Below are 19,457 nucleotides of genomic sequence, written 5' to 3'. Positions count from 1 at the left end.
TAAATGGATTTGTCTGTAAAGGTTTAACTAGTCCAGAAGAAAAAACAACATTATCAACTGTAACCATTGATCTAGAAAAATGAAAGCTAAAATGTACTAAGCATCTAAGACACCATTATTATACTTTTAAATAGCTTTCATGAAAATGCTGAGCAATTTTAGCATGCACTGAGTACACATTGTTAAATACTGCAAAGTCTTTTACAGAATATTTTTCACCATGTATATTGAAGATTACATTTTTTATTCTGGCCCAATATAAAACATTGAGTCTTTTCCAATTATTAAAGATAAATATGAGTGATAATGCTGGGGATGAAGGAATTCATTGTGGTAAAGAAAGTACTGTGATAAGCGTTTTTATCCTTTCTAGTGGCTACTAACACTGATATTAGCCCTGTCACATGTGCCACCTTCACTGTCATTATTTGTATCCCTATTATCTTTGCCTGCAATTTGCATCCCTAGCAAGGTTATCTTTGCTTTCTTCAAGCTCATAATTATCTTTACTCCTCTTCTTTTCTCCCCCCGCCCCCCCTTAATCATTGCCATGATATCCTTACCAGGCCCTTGAAGATCCTCTCAGTAAACAATTGTATTGTGGCATCAACTAAGTTGTACCCTGTTTTTTTAATCTTGGTATTTCCATGGTAGTGAAGATTTTATGCAAATTTTTAGCACTCAGAAAATAGGCTGGCTGATAAATCCCAAACCTGAAGCCCACTGCATACTCACAGAATTCTTCTGTTGTGAATTTTGCAAATAATGAAGATTCTGTTCTGCTCAGATTTTATATCCCCTTTATCACCATAGTTACTGTGACATAGCTCCTATGAGATGGATCCACTGTAACCTTAGACTCAATAAAGGAGGCTCCTGAGTGTTCAGCATTGAAGTTCCTAAGTCTTAGGAGACTGGTGCCCGCTACTATGCAGACATGTAGGTTCAGTGCCTGGGAAACAGTGGCTGGGAAAAGTAAGAAGCCTCAGCCTGGGATTCCCAACAAACAGCATGCTGAACAGGGAGCTGCCCAAAATGTCTGCACACTGGAGCTAGCCAAAATGAAGCGCTCAAGAGAACACTAAGTATGATGTTTTGTTTTCCCCCTACAATGGCTCATTCAGGGCTTCAGGAAAGCATTTCCAGCCCTTTAAGCTCCAAGGGCTGGGACTGTTTCCTGAAGAAAGGTGATTACATCCCTCCCCCCCACACAAATAAATGAGGAGGTCACTTTTCTTTTAAAATACAGTTCTAACAGCTTTACAGACTGTAGTGCCCCGCATTTTATGATAGCCGGTCTCTTCTAGGAAGGGAAACCATGGTTTAAGTCTTTCTTTTGTCTCTACAGGATTCAAATTCTCAGTTCCCACCCCCTAGGAGAATGCCCTAGTCATGGGTCTATAGGCCTAGATAACTAGTCTATAGGAGTAGATTACTTTCTGCAGCAGGATTTCAAAATACACTGAACATATTAAGATCTATGAATTTTTGGTGTAGTGGCAATAACATGCCCATGGGAGCAGGAAGTCCTGCATTTTTGTCTTTGGTTCCAGGATTGGTGTGTGTTATGTAAACTGATCCTTAGATAAAATAAAGAAACCATCCTAGGACAAGAATACAGAAATTCTCTGGAGTACCCAAAAGCAGAACATCCAGGCCCTGAGAAAATTTTAAGTCCGAACTGTGATGTCCATATTGCTGGATGGAGATGGCAACTGAACAGGGATTTTTATGGCTGTAACCTTAGACTCAAGTGGAATTTTAGCACCAAAGTAGCACTTAATTTGCTTAAATCCTGGGCCTGTTGTCTGTCATGTGCAGTTCATTGTCTCTTTCATTTTTTTCTTCAAGGGAGAAGTTTTTGTTCAAGGTTTTGGAGGTGGGGGGGTTGTTTTTGTTTTTGGGGTTTTTTTGAGGAAGGAAAGGGTTCTTTTTTTAGCTATATATGCTAAAGCATGCTTAGGTTAGGAAGGGTAGATCTAGAAGGTCACACGGGCACACCCCATTTTTATAGCATAGCTTGGTGGCTCTGGTTCCAGGTAGACTTGGATGATTGGGTCCCCTGAGGAGTCCAAACCACAGGAACAGTACCTGGGGACTGTTATTGAAAAGGTCCCTGGCTTTTCTGCTGCTCCTGCAGCATGATCTGACTGCCCTAGTGTCAAAGGGGGCTGAAAGCAGCTATCCCAGCAACTCTAGTTGCTATTTCCATACCCTGCTTTTCAACTTTCTGGATCCATCTATGTACGTAGAGAAGGCACAATTTAAGAATTCACCTTACATTCAAAGTGGAAGATCATGAGGTCTGTGAGAGTACTTAGCCCCTGTGGGTTTGTGCAGATGTTATACTTAAATGAACCTAGCCAGTGTTAGGTCAATCTAAGTGCTGATCTATACAGATGTTTAGCGTGGTTAGATCAGACAAAACATGCCCCTTCTCCCCCAAAGACCTGCCAGCCTTCCCCAATCCCCCCCCACAAAGATGTGCTAGTCTCCCCCCAGTCTTACCTTGATTTATATCAGGTTCCTGGCCTGGCTCCTGGCACCAGTGAATGTGTGCACACACTGATTGCATGGCATAAACATGTGCAATCGTAGATCAGGTATGGTCTTTACATATCCTGTAAGTCAGTTCTACTGTCTCAGACCACCCCTCAAGAAAGCTCTATCTGGTATAGAGATGAACTTCCCTTTCATTGAACCCAGGAAGTTTAACTGAGCCCAGGAAGCAGAGTTGCTGACCGTGTCCTTTTTCTCTCATGCTCTTTTAGATAGCAAGCACTGAGCCTCTTGAGGACAAAGTATCCCTTCAATAGTCCAGTGGTAACAGCAATCGCCTGGGAGATAGGTAGCACTGCTTCAAATTCCTGCTCCAAATCAGGCAGAGAAAGAAGGCTTTCAATTTGTGTTCCCTATGTCCTAAGTGGCTGTTCTAACCACAACTGCTCTACTATCAGAACAAGGGAGGGGGAAGGGATTAGGTGGGAAAGACTTGACCTGGTTTGGGACCTAACTCCAGAAAAGCTCACAGTCATGAATGCTAACAGGAATCTCCCCTGAAGCTCAGAATTGGACACTTGAGAGGGATGGAGTTTGTCCCCGAAGATCTAATGAGTTATAAGCTAGTTTAGGCACTTCTGTGCTTAATTTGCTGCCTTCTACAAATCAAATTTGCACCATACATTGTGTGGGGAATCAGCCCTTAGCATAAATTAATTGTTTAGCAGCACATCAAACTATGGACTGCATTGATTCAAGCTACATATTCACTACAAATTCTTCAAAATGCTTTCTTTTGCCCACTGGCCTAGGCTCTGTCTTGCTTATATTCATCTTCATTCATTTTCATCTATGAGTTGGGTTCTGTTTGTTGCAACAGAACCCAAACATTGACTTCTGTTTGCTGCAGTGATATTCAGGCAATATATGGTGAAGGATAAAGGGAAGATGTGTGTCAAAGCCTAATTTGCATCCTTTGAAAATCAGCAACAGAGGTAATAGGAGAAGAATAAGACCACTACACAGCACTTTTGAAAATCCTACTAACAAATCATATGGAAAGAAATTTCCCCACATTGCCTACTACTTTGCCTTTGTTTTGACATGAAGGGGCCACCATTACATATGAGTGGAAAGTCCTGTTCTGCAAGCCCATTCAGTCCTTGCCTTCTCTGCTGAGGCTGCTGAAAAAACTACCATCACTGGGGGGAAGAGAGGGTTGCTCCAATTAACTTAAGGAAACCTGGCCCTAAGTTTCTGTAATATGGACATTTGTCTATTAGGAACATGGTGATACCAAATTTCTATCTCTAGTAATGTAACTGGGCGGTAAGGGGGAAAGTGGGGCATCAGCCTTGGAAGCCGACTATGGGGGTGTGCAAGCATCACTGCTCCCCAGAAGACTTTGCCATGGCATGGCATGGGCAGCCCTGCACTGTTCCCAGCAGTGTATCTGTGGAGAGGTAGTCAAGTGGGGTGAGCAGAACAGTGCTCCCACCATGAGGGAGTCTCCACCACGGCAGAAGTAGCCCAGTACCCCAGCATTTCCCAACCAGTGTGCCATGGCATAAAAGTGTGCTGTCAGAAACGAACAGGTGTGCCACAGAATTTTGCCATGGGAATGAGTTACAATGGGTATTAGGATGGGGAATGTCTTAACTGGTGTGCTGCAGAAAAATTTTATTAATGTAAGTGTGCCTTGGGCTGGAAAAGGTTGGGAAACACTGCTGTACCCAACAGCATATTGGGGGATGGGGAAGCAAATGGAGCCTGAGGCACAGCTCCCAGGGAGCCTGCACCATGAGACTGCTGCTGCCTGAGATGACACTGCTACCATATCAGCCATGGCAGTGGCAGCAATAGCAGCAAAAGTATCAGCTGCCTTCAGTATACAGAGACCCCCGGCAAGTAAGACTTCCCTTCCCCTTCTGACTTATAAAGTGGTTGGGCATACCCCACCCCCACCGTGGGCACTAAAGGAATTCACCACACTTCTGCCTATCATGTAGTCAGAAGATGAAAACTTTTGTTATTAACATTAATGTGTGCTCAGCTAGGAAGAATGCACTAGAAATATAAAATGACTAATACCAGTATCCCAAGTCTTCCTTTCCTTGTAAAAGAAGGTGAATTTAAGTTTTAAGTTCCTGAATGCCAATATTCATATTTAGGGAGATTTATATTACAATTCTATATGTTTCATCCCTGTTCTCTATAAAAATCTTATACCAACTTAATCATTTTTTAAAAAAGAAATAGAAGCTTTAGGCTTCTAACATAACATAAGGCAAATGATGAATATTTTTATATAATAGCTGCTTCTTAAGGTGGGTCTGTTCTTCTGAGATGAGTATGTAACTCAAGCTGACATTAATCAGACTTACATAAACAGATATGGAAGATATTATATATACAGGCAACCCTCGCCATTCGCAGGGGATACATTCTTGTATCCCCCATGAATGGGGAAATCCGTGAATAAGACACTGCGTTCATGAACTCAGCGCCCTCAGCAGCTGCGGGGGAGGGCACGGCTGCTCTGGTGATGGCAAGAGTGCGGCAGCAGCAGTGGGAGCCCAGTGGCAATGGTGGGAGCCCAGCAGTGGCAAGCGCGGAGCTCCCGAGGACTTCCTTTAAGTGTATTTAAGAAGCAGGCTCAGCATTCACGAATATTTGAAACAGCAAATGACAAACCCATGAACAGTGAGGGTTTCCTGTATGTATATATACACACACATGCGCACACACATATATTACGATACTGTAGTAATGCTGTCAGTTTATTCAGATTTTTCAGATTTGCAGTATAATAATGAAAAAATTAAAACTTCTCCCCACAGCAACAACAAATGCTGCAAACTTATTTTAGTTTGTCCATTAAATAATTTTGATATAAATGCACGAATTGCTATTAATTGAATGACACATTATGAGAGACAGAAGCAGTTGAATAAGCTCAGTAATTTCTTCCTAACACATACATAATATATCAAAGCATTTATCCGTTATAAACATGCAAATAACACACCTTTTTTTTTCAATGGCGGTTCCACTTCACCTAAACCAAGACAGAAAAAATGATACTCAGATAACAAGTGGCATAATAAAGCACTGACAATATTTTTTCCCATGCAGATTTATTTTAATTTTCATATGCATTCAAACTTTATGTTTGTAACATACTGAATAACTAGAGCTCTTTTCTGAGATTTTGGGCTTATGCATTTCTGCTTCTGTGTAGACTTTCAAGAGGATACTATGAAAACTTTAAATGTTACCAAAACAAAACTTCCAAAATGTTCTTTACAGTCTTATTTGAAACACATAAACATGTACTGACACAAACTTTAGTTGTACACTTATTACCATATTAAAAATGGGCACAAGGATTCCGTTTTAATTAGCCACAAAGAATTGGTCCAGTTTTTAATTTCGAATCAACACTTGCAACATTCAGAAGGAAAAGAAGCCTAATAATACTTTCATACTTTCAGTGAAGTCAACAGCAAAAGTTCTATTGACTTCACTGTGAGCAGGAACAATCAACTACAGGGCTGATGATGCCTTAGCTCTATGTATGAAATGGCATTAAGCATAGCAAAGAAGAGTTCAGCACTACTCTCAACTAGAGTGTATAGAAGTCCTATGGGATGGAAGTTGCTCACACCAGAATTGTTCCATACACATGACATTTTAAAAGCTTAGGTGAGATGCAAAGTCCCTCTTGCAACTCTTAAGAGCTGCTGACTATGCTTCTGTCTGAGAAAATGGAAGCTGAGATGGCTGAGCATCTCCCAAGCCTCCTGTGAAAAAAAACAGAGTGAAAAAATTCACTAGTTAAGCAAAGGAGCAACATTATGTCCTTTTTGTTTCTTAGTGGCAATTGGCCTTACACTGGTTGTAAATCACATCTAAGAATAGAGTCCCCAAGTCAAAGGCAAACATATTGATACAGGTCTTAGTATCTATATTCAGTGGTAATGGGAAAGCCCATGAAATCTGTAAAGAGGGAAGGATCTAAAGAACAGCACTAAATATAAGCTGTGGTAGAAAATGGGAGCTACTTCTGGATTATAAATAAAGTAAGTGAACAATTCAGTTTCAATTCGTGTTAGATCTTAACCTTTTTGGTTGTGGTGAAATGCCATATGAAGCCTATGGATACGAAATGAAAACATCAGTGCTATGATCATTGTGCTTGATTTCAAGTAAGCATACAAAATGATAACTATAACATGAAGTAGCCATCCACCACTATTATACACACTTATACTGAAAATTGACTATGAAGAAACATGGCTCTTTTACAACTGTAAAATTAGACTTCATCTGCTGGATGTTTGGTTTTGCTTATTTGATGAGTCCGTCAGTTGATACATGCTAGCAAAATAGCAAAACCATAATTTTAAACAAACCAAACTAAGTTCCTCTTCTGTCCCATTAAAGAGCTAAATAGCCCCCTCCTCAAAAAGGGTTCTAAGCTGTCTCCTGTATTGCTTATATATTTTAACTCTGTTCTTCAGATGCTTCCATACTTACAGACTCAAGAGAAATGTTGTACTCTAATAGGTGCTGCATGCTGGTATGTGTTTCTATTGTGGCTTTGAAGTCTTTTATAAATTAGCATTCTTTACGTTGAGACACACTAATGGTAATATGTAATTCTGACATCTTCTCTGTAATAAGACATTAAATACAAGATGAAAGGTAACAGAGAGACCAATTTACTGATTGTTGTATGTGGTTGGTGCTGTATTAGTAAGAGTGTTCAGTTTTTGTTTTGTCCTACCTTTTTGACTATGAGTTTAAAAATTGAATAAACCAACATAATCCATGTAAAGCAGCAGTTAGAGCAGTTACACAAATCTGCATATCACAAATACCTTCATCACTGTCATCATCATCATTCCATATGATGTCAGTCAGAAAAGAAATAAAGCCATAGATCCAATCTGTGGATTCTTCCATAGTCTCATAAACGATTCGCAGTGGTTCTTTGCTGAGCTTGTTAACAGATTTTCCTGATGGTTAAAACAAAAGATATTTGAAGAGAGATTAATCCGGAGGTTAAAGTTATTCTGTTTTATTTGTTTATGTACAACACAAATTATGCTAATTTATTAAACAAAAGCGGAGCTCCTGAATATTAATGATTTTTGCTCAGAAGTTTAAAGTTGAAACTTTCCTTCCTGTGAAATGTTAGGTCATAAATAATTTTCAGGCAATGTGTGCAATTACCAGAGTGGCTCAGACCTTGGTAAAGAAGGGCCTTGTTACGCTTTACACTGTAAGCCACACAAATGTTGCTCAGTGTTAGTGCTACCTTCAGTTTGGTTGGAGCAGTCACACTTCAGGCTACCAGGGGCCTGGAGGACTGAAAAGGAAGAATCCCCACCCTCTTTGGGGCTTCCTCCCTCCCCCCAGGGGCTCCTCTGCTTCCCCCATCCTGTTCTTGGGACATCTTACCTGGCTTTGAGGTTCAGTATCAGGTGCTAATTCACATTTTAAATGCTCCAGGAGCTACCCCAAATTACCATGTAACAAGGCCCTAGCTCAGCCTCTTTACACTGTCACAAGTCATACCCCTCTTCTGGTGCCTTGGTGGTTTCAGAATAAATTTGGATTTGGTTCCACCAAATATTTGTCCTCTCAGTTTCTCTTCCTTTCAGCCCAAACCCTTGCTCAGACACAGACCCTAGGAGACAGACTTTTGTCTTCCCCGCAGTCTCCAGTCTATAGCCTTCCTCTCAAGTGCTTCAGTCTTAGAATAATCTGTTATTTTGTCTAATTCATTGCTGCATCTGTCCCAGACTTCACTTCATACATCCTCTCAAGGCTTCTGCCTTAGTCTGACACTGTTCAGGAAATTGCTGGGCCTTAGCAACAGTGTAGACACAGTGAATCATTCCCAGGGAGAGCACAGGAACAGATATATGTGCCTGTAATGAATGAATGAACATTTAGAAAATCCCAAATGTACATAGCTCCTGCATGTGTACACACACACACACACATACACACACACACACACACACACACACACAGAGGACTTATAACAGACTCTTATATTAAACTTTTCTATAGAGGATTTTTGTCCTTGGGAAGGTGGGATAGGAATTTACAAGATACTAGCAATTTCACATAATATTCTATTTGAGAAATGTTTGGCAGTCTAGAAGATAAACTTACCATGCCCACCAGCAGGGCCTCTAAATACATCACCCTGCCATGCACTCACTGCCACCCCTTTGTTTTCAACCAAAAGCAATGTTGCTGCATCTTTGAGATGGACAAAGTGGACTGAATGGCACTGTCACTTGCACCCACCCCACTACTGCCCAAATGCAATTAGACTGTGCCCAATCAGAAGGTTAACATGTGTGCAGAAGCATGTCATATTTGAGAGCAATGCTGTGTAGCAAAGTAAGTTTGTGGCACTAAGAACACACGTTGAACACCTGGGCTAGGGACAGAAGTTACACATAAACTGACTTAAGTGATCAGAAACTGGTTTAAACTTAGAAGTTAAGTGCACATAACCCAGTTTCAACATGGCTGAAACTGGTTTAAGATAAGTCTGATACTACATTCAACAAGGTTTAACTGATTTGGATCCAAACAATTTGTGAAACTTCTGTCCCAGACCCCTTCTTGGTTTAAGTTAAATCAGAGTCCCCCGGCATCCCAGCATGCTTTGTAACCCTGGGCTGAAATGTGCTGTCTGCTTCAGCAGAGAAGCGGTGGTTGGTGGGAGGCAGGGACTGCCCCCACAGGCAAACCCTGGCTGGGGTCTGGGGCCAGGGGCCAGGGAGGAGGGTTAAACCCATCTTCTCCTGAGTACAGAGCTGTTCTACCCCCTAACCTTACTGAAAGTTACTGTTGGCTGCAACTGTGGACTACAAATCCCAGAGGCACCTGGAAGTAGGAACAGAAAGTGATGAGCAACCCTGAAAGTAAATCATAGATGGGATTATTATGTCCATCTGAAATCCTAGGCCTGCTTCTGTTCTTTTCAAGTCAGACACATCATCATTGCTGTGATTCTGGACCGCAAATCCCAGAGATCTCAGGGGTAGCAGGAAGAGGAAGAGGAAGTGAACACACAACCCATGCTGGCTATATGACAGAAAGCCATGCACCAGGATTTCCTACCTTCTGGCCTGAGCCATGTGGCTGCAGGCATGTGGCTGCATTCCCTGAATAAAAAGTAAATGTGTGTCCAGTTGTTTCTCAATTTAATCGCTGCAGTTTAGACTAACCTGCAAAGACCAAATCGATTCAGCCTCAGGCTTTTTGACTGTCTGTACTTAGCCCTGGAGGACCCAACTGTGGAACTGGTGTAGTTAGTGCACTGTGAATTAATCTGCTCATTTACTATGCACTGATTTCCCCAGACAGACAAGCCCTTAGTCTCTCCAGCAAACTTGCATTAGCTTATTATCCATATCAAAGCACTTTTTAAGAAAGAGACAAAGTGTTTTAGATTTACTTAAAATCTGCTGTGTCAGCAGAAGTATAGCCCTTTACATTTTAGATGGACAGAAATTCAGCTCAGGTACTTGTCCTCCATACTTCTAATGAAAGGACAAGCTAAATGATTTCTCTCTCTGTCTGGCATTCTTTTCTGTGTTTTACTTGACACAGTTGAAGGTAAATTATAGATGGGATTGTTATGTCCCTCTGAAATCATAGGCCTGCTTCTGCTCTTTTCAAGTTAATTAGACACATCATCATTGATTCCTATTATGGCAAGCTGGGTACCATATCCCTGTTTACCACCATCTCTTTAACATTTAATTTTATTTTATAAATATTTTCATAATTATAATTAAATACAAACCTGTTTACCACCATTTCTAAATGCAGCATTCGTGATTCAGAAGCACAAACCTTATCAGCAATCAGAAATCAGATGCACATGAACATACAGGTTACAAGATAGGCAAAGTGCTGGTTTGAAACAACTTTTCTGCTGGCAACAATAGGAAGTTATTTTCTAGTAGTGCTCCCACCAAGTGTACAAAGCTCTGGAAATAAGCTACCTCATTTTTTTCTGATACAATAAGCTTGTTACTAGTGAATTAATCTAAAACATGTCACATAAAAGCCCAGGGGAACTTTGTATAATTTTGAGTCTATAAATTTGAGTAGAAAAAAGGTTAGATTGTTTATTCGTGTGTTGCATTGTAAGATGCCATTCACAGACAAATTCAATATGTCACACATATATCAGGTGGTTGTACAGACATTAGCAATCTCTCTCTGCATTTTGCACTGAACTGTATTATACTCTGTGGCAAATTAAATAATTAAAAGGGCATTTTAAGCTTATACAGTTCTCCATAGTATTTGCTTTGTTTGCCAAACCTGTTTGCACCTACATTGAGACCCAGTGATTTTCTTTTAATGAATCACAATAACTAATTCTCTCAAATGCTTAGTACTCATCTTAGATTTTTTTTTTCTTAACCCCCTCCCATACCTTATCTGTCTCTATTTAAGCAAAATATCCACAGAAATTTGGCAAACATCTGTAGTGGTGTCTTGCCATTTGCACTGATAACACTAGCCTAGTAGTATAAAGAAATCTTTAACTGAATACATATAATTTACACAGCTAAATTAATGTAAACTCTCCTTCCCTCAATTTAGAATCAGGCTCTGGCCCTTAATTCAAAATAGCTTCATAGCAAGCATGATGCTGTGGAAATAAACTATATGACCAGATCTAGATGTGCAGGCACATGCAGTTTGTGTGTATGTTGCACATTAAACTGCTAGTTCGCAGTGCTGGGGGGAAATTTGCTACTGGGATTTGCTACCATGAGAAAAAAAGCAAGATAGAGCACACCAAAATAAGCTGGGACAAAGGTAGAGATGGGGGAGCTAGCAGTGGAGAGAGACTCTCCTGTCTCTATGCTCGAAGTTCCCACACTGAGGCACCCTGCGCCCCAGCCAGCTCCCCAGTTGGGATGCGCTGTATCTTGAGACAGGACAGCAGGCAGCCCAGGGCTGGCTGCTCCCTTGTTTCCACATACCTCAGTGCAGGAGCTCCACAGCACACAAAGATAGGGGAGCAGGCAGCCCTCAACTGCCTGCTCTCCCATCTCCAAGTGTCGCTCCCTGGTTGACTGGGGCACAGGATGCTTCAGTGTGGGGGCTACCATCTGCCTAGACCTGCACTGAGGCACCCTGGGCCCCAGCCAGCCCCCCTGCAGCTGTGTCCTGCTGCAAACCACATGAGCAGGGGCGTGCGGTGCAACACAAAGTAGCAGCACAAATTTGTGCAGCTATTTGTGCTGCTGCAAACATGCCCCTGCTCATGTGGACATGGCATATATGTTTCATATTTTTATAGTTGTCAGGGGCTGGAAGGGACCTTACAGATCATCGGGTCCAGTGCCCCTGCACTTGGGCAGGAAAGACTGCTGGGATCTGATGACCCCCGCAAGATGGGCATCAAGATGCTTTTTGAAGATTGCATGTTAAATGATGCTTGGCAAAAAGTCTCAGTTTTACTACTGAGAAGAAGCTACAAATGCTGCTTCAAGTTAAAAAAAGTAAAAAGAAAGGGGAGGGGGTGGGAGAAGAATTTAAGAAGACACTTTGATGACATTTGCAAAATCAGATTTTGTGCAATCCCCTCTTGCACATTTCACTATAGCTCGCACTACATGTAGATGCTCTTGACACAATTCTGGCCATTCTTCCTATTTACAGAAATAATTATTTACCTTTTGTTACATTCTCTGTCATTTTAAAAGCCATTTTAGTAGCAAATATGCATTTTAATATAATCAAAACACTATGCCAGATATACTAAGAAGTGTAAAAAGGTCCTTGCTCTCAGCTTTCCCTTGACCCTCTCCAATATCAAGTTGCTTTTTTCCTATTAGAACAAAATGCACATGAAGTAAAGGAATGAGTAGCAATCCAGTGTGAAAAGCAGAGATGAAGATGCAGAGAACATGCAGAGAAAGGTGGCCACGTACAGTGAATTAGTATGCTTCTTGCGTTCCTGAGCATGACTGACAGAATGCAAATTCTCATGAAGCAGTTTAGGAATTTTATTTTATTTAGAAGTCTCCTTTTCATCAAGAAAGATAGAATCTATTGGTATTTTATTAGAATACTTCTGGAACCTAATATAGTCAAACTGGATGAACTGCCCTCTGCTATCACGTACAGGCTTTTCCTCTCTTTAGCAAAACACCAAAAAAATGTGCTTTAAAAACATGCTAACAATATGCTTTTTTACTCATTATAAGGTGATAAAATATATTACTAACCATTAAATATATATGGACATCTGTTTCCCTCATCTCTCTAATGGGCATAAGTCTATTCCCTGCATGGAATATAACATAATAAATAATAGCCAGTGGTTTCAATATGAACTACTAGATTGCTGGCTGTTTTGAAAATCAGGTCACTTGTTTAGTCTCTAAATATGGATTTAGAACGCTCCTCCCTTCTGCTTCAGATATTCAGAGCAATGGTTATCTCAGATGGGGGTCAAAAAGTTACGGTAGCCGTTTTAGTAGCTGAGTTGGTAACAAAGTGAATTTGAAAGTGTTACTCTCTCAATTGTGATCAGTCACCAAACCTGCTAGGATGAGAGACACCATTGAGACTCATCAGATTCACCAGTGCTAGACTCTTGACTCTAAACTTCATAGAGTTTTTACAGAATCAGAAAGGTTGTCAAAGAGATGTCAACTGTGAAATTTCCCTTCATATTGGCTTAGTGAACACTTCACAAATTGAGACTAAAACAACACTATGTATTCTTTTCTTTACATAATTTAAAGCCAAAATATCTAGTCAGTTGGAACACAACAAAATTTGTACCTAAAATTTGTTTGAAGAGAGCATGCAATTAGTAGTGTAGAGGATTTTTTTTTATTTTCTACCCTTTCTTTAAATCACAGTTTTGTGTATCTTTTAATTTCATTTCTCTTTCAGTCTTTGTGCAATTTCATCCAGATCCTATGAGTTCCTAGATCTGAGCAAAGTGTTACATACATGATTAACTGCAGTTCAGTAAGACTATTCACATGCATGAATTACTCATGTACCTAGGTTTCTGTAAGGCTGTTTTCTCAAGCACGAATATACATGGTAGTTAGTTCTTTGAGTCTATTGTTTGCTACTGCAATGAAGACGGCCTTCTAATTCATTGCAAACTTAGTTGTACTGGTTTCTACATTTATTTTTTTCACAGCTCTGAGAATAATAGCAAGTTTCACCTATCTTTTTTGATCTGACCCTAATCAGGCAGTTTCTCACTTGCAAAAAAATGTTTTGCAGATGTTTAAAATTGGATGACTTCCAGCTGGCTGCAGCTTAATCCCAGTCAAACGGAAGGATTTTATACATTATGTTGCAGTAAAGCCTTATCTAACCAAAACCCAACTGAATTCTTTAGGAGTAATTCTTTGATACCTATTTTATACATCTTTAAGAAATTTGGGAGTTTGTTTGGATTTTCCTTGATAAACACATTAAAATATGGTTAAAATAGCTTTTTTATCCTTTAAGAAAAGTTGTAAGGATTAAATCCCACAAAACCCCCCATGGATTTAGAAACTGGTTTTCATGCTTATTACATCCAAACTGGATTACTATAATGCTTTGTTTGTAGCTCTCTGGCATCATTGTTGCAGAAATAGCAATTTGGTCCAAAATAGGAGAACAGAATTATCTCTTGTGCCCATAGGAACCAACTCATTTCTTCAATTCTGAATTCTTTTTGGTTTATAATTTCCCTTCTGATTGATTTGAAAAGTGCACTTGTGTCTTGTAAGGTTCTTGCATTAACTCAGTTAAACTATATAATAAAACTTCAAAGTTGATGAAAACCCTATTTGCTCTTCAACCAGTGCTGGACTTTGAGAAACCCCTCAATATATCTACTCTGTATATGTTTGGGTACCAAAGCACTTTGCTGAAGACCTCAAAATTTCTTCAAAGTATGAGAAGGCTGTAATAAAAGTTTTAGGCAAAGTTCTGAGGACAGATTAACCCTTATTCCTTATCTAAACTGATACCAGGTTCAATAGCATTTTTAAATATACAACTTGCATAATATAACATTCAGTAGTAACCTAAACATAGCTGGTTATATTTCAGAGTTTGTGTCGCTGTCTGTAGCTGCACAGAGCACACCAAAAAGTGATTAATTTGTCTGTGCAAATTACTTCAGTCATTATTCCAATTTTAGTAACAATACCAAAAACTGTAGACTAAAATCAGTCCTTTCACTTTCAAGTATTTAAATGCAAACATATTTAACATATTTCAACTGATGTAAAAGGTTTACTTAATGACAGTGGAGTTTTTCTTCAATTATATGTTTTGACAACAATGTATTTCATGAAATTATAAATGAAGGTAATTATCTGGTGTAAAGTTGGATTTATGAGATATAATCTAATTCATTGATAATGACAAGGTACATCATGTGAAGACTTGTAGAATTTGTCATCTTAGATAAAATATAAAAGCCTCACTCTAGTGATCTTAAAACTAAGATAGCTTTTAGTCAAATGTGGTGTTTGACATGACAGAGAAAGTATTATTTCGACTTCAAAGCTCACACCTTGTCTAAGGCTCACAAGATCACTAGCTGTCTACGAAGAAATCTTTAAGTTCTGATTAGACTCCAATGTTGTAAGAACCAAAAGAAAAAAAAATAAAGATGCCCCCACCCCACCTCAACCCTTTTTGTATACAGCAGGCTTAATACATATACCCTCTACCAGTACTGTTCACCAGAGCACCCCAAGGTATGACAAGGTCCAATGGTCACAAACTCCTGCAAGACCATTTTAGGCTGGACATAAGGAAAAACTTTTTTACTGTCCAAGCCCCCGAGGCCTGGAACAGACTTCCCCCAGAGGTAGTGCAAGCACCTACTCTGGGCACTTTTAAGAAACATTTGGATGCCTATTTTGCTGGGATCCTTTGACCCTAGCTGACTTCCTGCCCCTGGGGCATGGGGATGGACCCAGTGATCTTAAGAGGTCCCTTTCAGCCCTAATGTCTATGAAATCTATGAAATCCTGACACTCAACTACATTCCACTTATGATTCCTCATGGCTCAGGTTCTTAATCTACAAGCCTAATTTTCCTCACATTTATAGCAATGTGGGTCAGGAAAAAAAAACTTGGGGATGCATCAGTGAATTACACTGGTATAAAACTGATGTGAAAAAACCTTGTATGCTACATTTCCCATAAATGCTATTTCATAGATATTTAAAATGTAAATATGAAATCTAGAATTCACAGTATAAATCTTCTCTCGTTAAATTACTTGCCCCTTCTGCCACGATCCCTCAGTAATTATACCAAGGTCAGGTCTTTAGAGGAAACCTCAAATGAAAGCAGACAAAAGCATTTCATCCAAAATGAATTGCAAGCAGAAAAAAATGTAGTTACATTGCAGTAGAATCTACTTAATTTACCCAAAACTTGTTTTCTTAATTGGGATACTTGTCAGAACCTGGAAATGGATTCAAAAGTGACAAAATGCTAAGTATCTTCAAGTACTAGTGTTCTGGGTCACAGTGGGCTACTGCACTTGTACGTGCATGTTTGTGTGCACATGTGTGCATGCAGTAACAGATCCAGGACAGTAATAAGGATGTGGGAGTGGTACAGAGCTCACTTTGCCTATGTAATGAGCTTACCATGGATGCATCTGGAAGCTGAGATTGGAACTCTCCATGGCCAACTAGCGGGGAAGTGGGATACAGTGCACTAGTTCACCCTCCTGGATCCACACTTTTGTGCACACGTATTTAGCATAAACAGTACAAAGCAGATAACTGGTTTTAGGACATAATACAAAACCCACTGAAATGGTTCCACTAGCTTCCGTGGGAATCAGATAAGGCCCTAATTGTTCAAAGTTTGCTAGAACAGGAAATCGTCTATATTACCTACAGTTGTTTAAAGGTTTATATTTTGTTCAATTTCAGTTTTCCATAGTCTGCTAAGGACTCGGATCTTTCCTTAGCCTTAAATGTTTTAACACATTTTAAAGGATTTGTACAATGCTTATTTTTTGAGGTCATGAATAAATAAAAATTAATGTCTCAACGTATCAGAGAATCCTGGGAATATGCTGATTGGGGCAATCTCTTAATCGACATATATATTGACCTGAACGTGAAAGTTAAGAGGATTCTACTGTAATTAACTTCAGATATTTTACTCAGCTAGATTTGGGTGTTAGCAAGTAAACTGTGTTACTGCTGGCTGGCACTCAGCTATATCCCATGCTTTTGTTATCTTAGTTAAGCAGACCAGACACAAACACACACATTTATTCAGAATCACTGCAGGCAGAATGTTTTTACCAGGTGGTAAACAGGGATCATCACAATGTTGTGAATAGGTGGCTATAGTGGATGGCAACAGGATGAACCAAGGAATAGCCATTAAAGAAAAAAGAAACATCATTAACCATAATGTTCATTACAGGGTATCACATGACAAAAGAAAGTCATTATGGAGTGAAATAAGGATTCCATATCTGAAAAGGTACTGTCATGAAAAAGAAAGCAGAATTCAGTAAAGACAAAAAGAAACGCAGTTCATTGCAGGTTTAAGAGAATACAATAAAAAAGTAAAAATGTGTTTAAAACATTCTGTAAAAAAATCATTCACAAAAGGTACAAATATTTACATTCTATTACTGAGAAAAAGAAACATTATGTTTGATTGAGCCCAGTCAATTATTTCTGGTTTCTTCACTATCAGAAGGCCAAGGACTTATACTATTGCTATACTATTTATCCTTATGGGCCTCAGATTTAATTTGCATTTTGTATTTCTATGAAACAATATAAGCATGCAGGATGCATTTATTTTATTACGTTCTTCCCTATTAATCCAAGTCAGTTTCTGAAATTCCACATTTTTTACTTCATGACCTCATGAAGTCAGTCACAATTTATCATCTTGCATGGTAGGCCCTTTGGGATGATGGTGGTAGTTGCTAGCGCTGCAGTACTTCATGGCCTGTCATTGTTTCCAATATAAACTCCATTTTCCCAGAGTTTATAAGTCAGCTGTAAAATTTGCTGCAGGGTAAAACATGGCAAATAAGATGTCAGAGGGCCAGTCCTTTTTTAAACCTGAATTTGGTTTAAATCAATTTGACTGTTTTCAAAGTTACAGAAAAGGGAAGGAATTCTGTTTTGTGGGTTTAGGGGGGCATTTGTGGAGCTCCCACATAACTCAAAATATGTTCCAATCTACAACTTGGAAATATGTTGGCTCCTCATTCATGATGTGGACTGATTCCTGAAGGCAGAATAAAAATTATCTCAGAAAGGCTGCAGCATCAAGATTATTTAAATTGTTAAAGCTAAATTACAAATAGGGTGAAACCCAACAAATCTCACTTTGTCTGTATTCAGCAAGAGCTTCCCACTGAATTCACATTCTAAGGCCTTCTTTAAATGGGAACCCTCTACCAGTTTTTCCAAGACAGTTACATCAGTTTACTGCTCTTGTAGTGAAAAAACAGCAACTTGCTTAGTTTAGTTTAGTATAGGTTAGGAAAAGGTTGTAACTTTAAACCACAAAAGTATTCTTCTACTAAAATAAGAATCCACACAGGGAGTTGTAACCATGTAATGAGATATTAACACCTCAGTTTATATCATAACTTTCCCATGAAGACAACCCCAATATATAATAACTTTCAGACCTAATCTTATAGCAAACTATATATTATATAGCTTTCTTTATATTATACAGAAAGTTAGATACAGAGGTTTTTTCCTTGCATGGATAATGTTGACAGTACAATTGATGTATTATCCTGGTTAAGGTAACACAGCAGAAAATTGTAAAACAGAGGTGATTGCAAACAAATACATGGAAATATTCGCTTCATATCTTTCAGAATCAGCAGTTGACAGCTGTAAACATCTGCACAGTCAGGACCTAGATGTTATGTCATTATACTGGGGAAGGCATAGAGGAGGAACCCCTCTGACAGGTGGGATCCATGTTGCTTCTTATCAATCCCCAGCATTGGGATACCTTTCGTAGCTTCACCTATTCTGCACATCCACCACTGGCACAGACTGGAAAGAATATCCCCGTGCTGCATTTTTCTAGGCACCTCTCTATTCATTTATATTTTTAAAAAAATAATTCACAGTGAATAGTCTGTGTTTCTGCTCTTGTAAAACCAAATACAGGGAGTCAGTTTCTCACTTCTGTTATGTGAAATTCCTTGGATAATTTTGTGGTGGGTGGGATGGTGTTTTGGTTTGCTTTCCCCATGGAGAGATAAGGCATCATCAATTCTCTGAACATTGGGTTCCCCAGAGTTCAAACTTGGGTTCTATTGGTTAGTTGTGGTTGGTCACTGGATTTTTGTTATTATTAGGGATGCAGAAAACTAATCAGTCATATTATTCATTTGTAACATTTCATCTCTTTGTACTGATTAAAACAATATTAACATTTAGTTATTCACATTGTTTAAATACATACTTAGCTTTATGGTTTGGAAATGCATAATGTGTATTAATAACCCTAAAACAATTATAAAACTCAGTTCCAAATATAGTATTTTACTTATTACCAGGGATCTCAGTGTTCCATTTCCTACTCTTTTATTCATGTGAGAAAAATTTGAAAGTGTGTATTTCTATTATGTTTTAGCAAACATTTCTAAACATGATTGAAAATTCTTGTACACTTGTTCACCTGTCAAAAGCCATGCTGAGAACCTTATCTAAGTAACTTGGGGAGCAGGGAGAGACAGACAGGATTCAGCTGATTCATTCTCCTGAGTGATATATCTCCTTCCCTTTTAGAATGATTCAGAGTTACGTCTGTCCACAGCCTTACAATCTACAAACTTGCTATTTTAATCTTAAAACAAACAATATGAGATTATGGTAGCCAGGGATCCATATCTATGGTG

The 19,457-nt window shown here is 39.1% G+C and overlaps 1 protein-coding gene across 1 annotated transcript in view; it reads right to left on the bottom strand.

Moving 5' to 3' along the window:
• Positions 1-19,457, bottom strand: part of TRDN (triadin) — a 209,809-nt gene that overhangs the window by 135,365 nt on the left and 54,987 nt on the right. Inside the window, exons 3-4 of the mRNA XM_019520213.1 lie at positions 7,383-7,520; positions 5,528-5,557 (exon numbers count right to left, since the gene is read on the bottom strand). Of these exons, the coding sequence (XP_019375758.1) occupies positions 5,528-5,557; positions 7,383-7,520 (168 nt within the window). The remainder of the gene's footprint in view (positions 1-5,527; positions 5,558-7,382; positions 7,521-19,457) is intronic.

This window comes from Gavialis gangeticus, unplaced genomic scaffold (genome assembly GCF_001723915.1).
Source record: "Gavialis gangeticus isolate Ggan-Ray unplaced genomic scaffold, GavGan_comp1, whole genome shotgun sequence".
Classification (NCBI taxonomy): domain Eukaryota; kingdom Metazoa; phylum Chordata; order Crocodylia; family Gavialidae; genus Gavialis; species Gavialis gangeticus.
The sequence above is the reverse complement of the archived record's forward strand: the minus strand, read 5'-3'. Positions and strand labels throughout refer to the sequence as shown.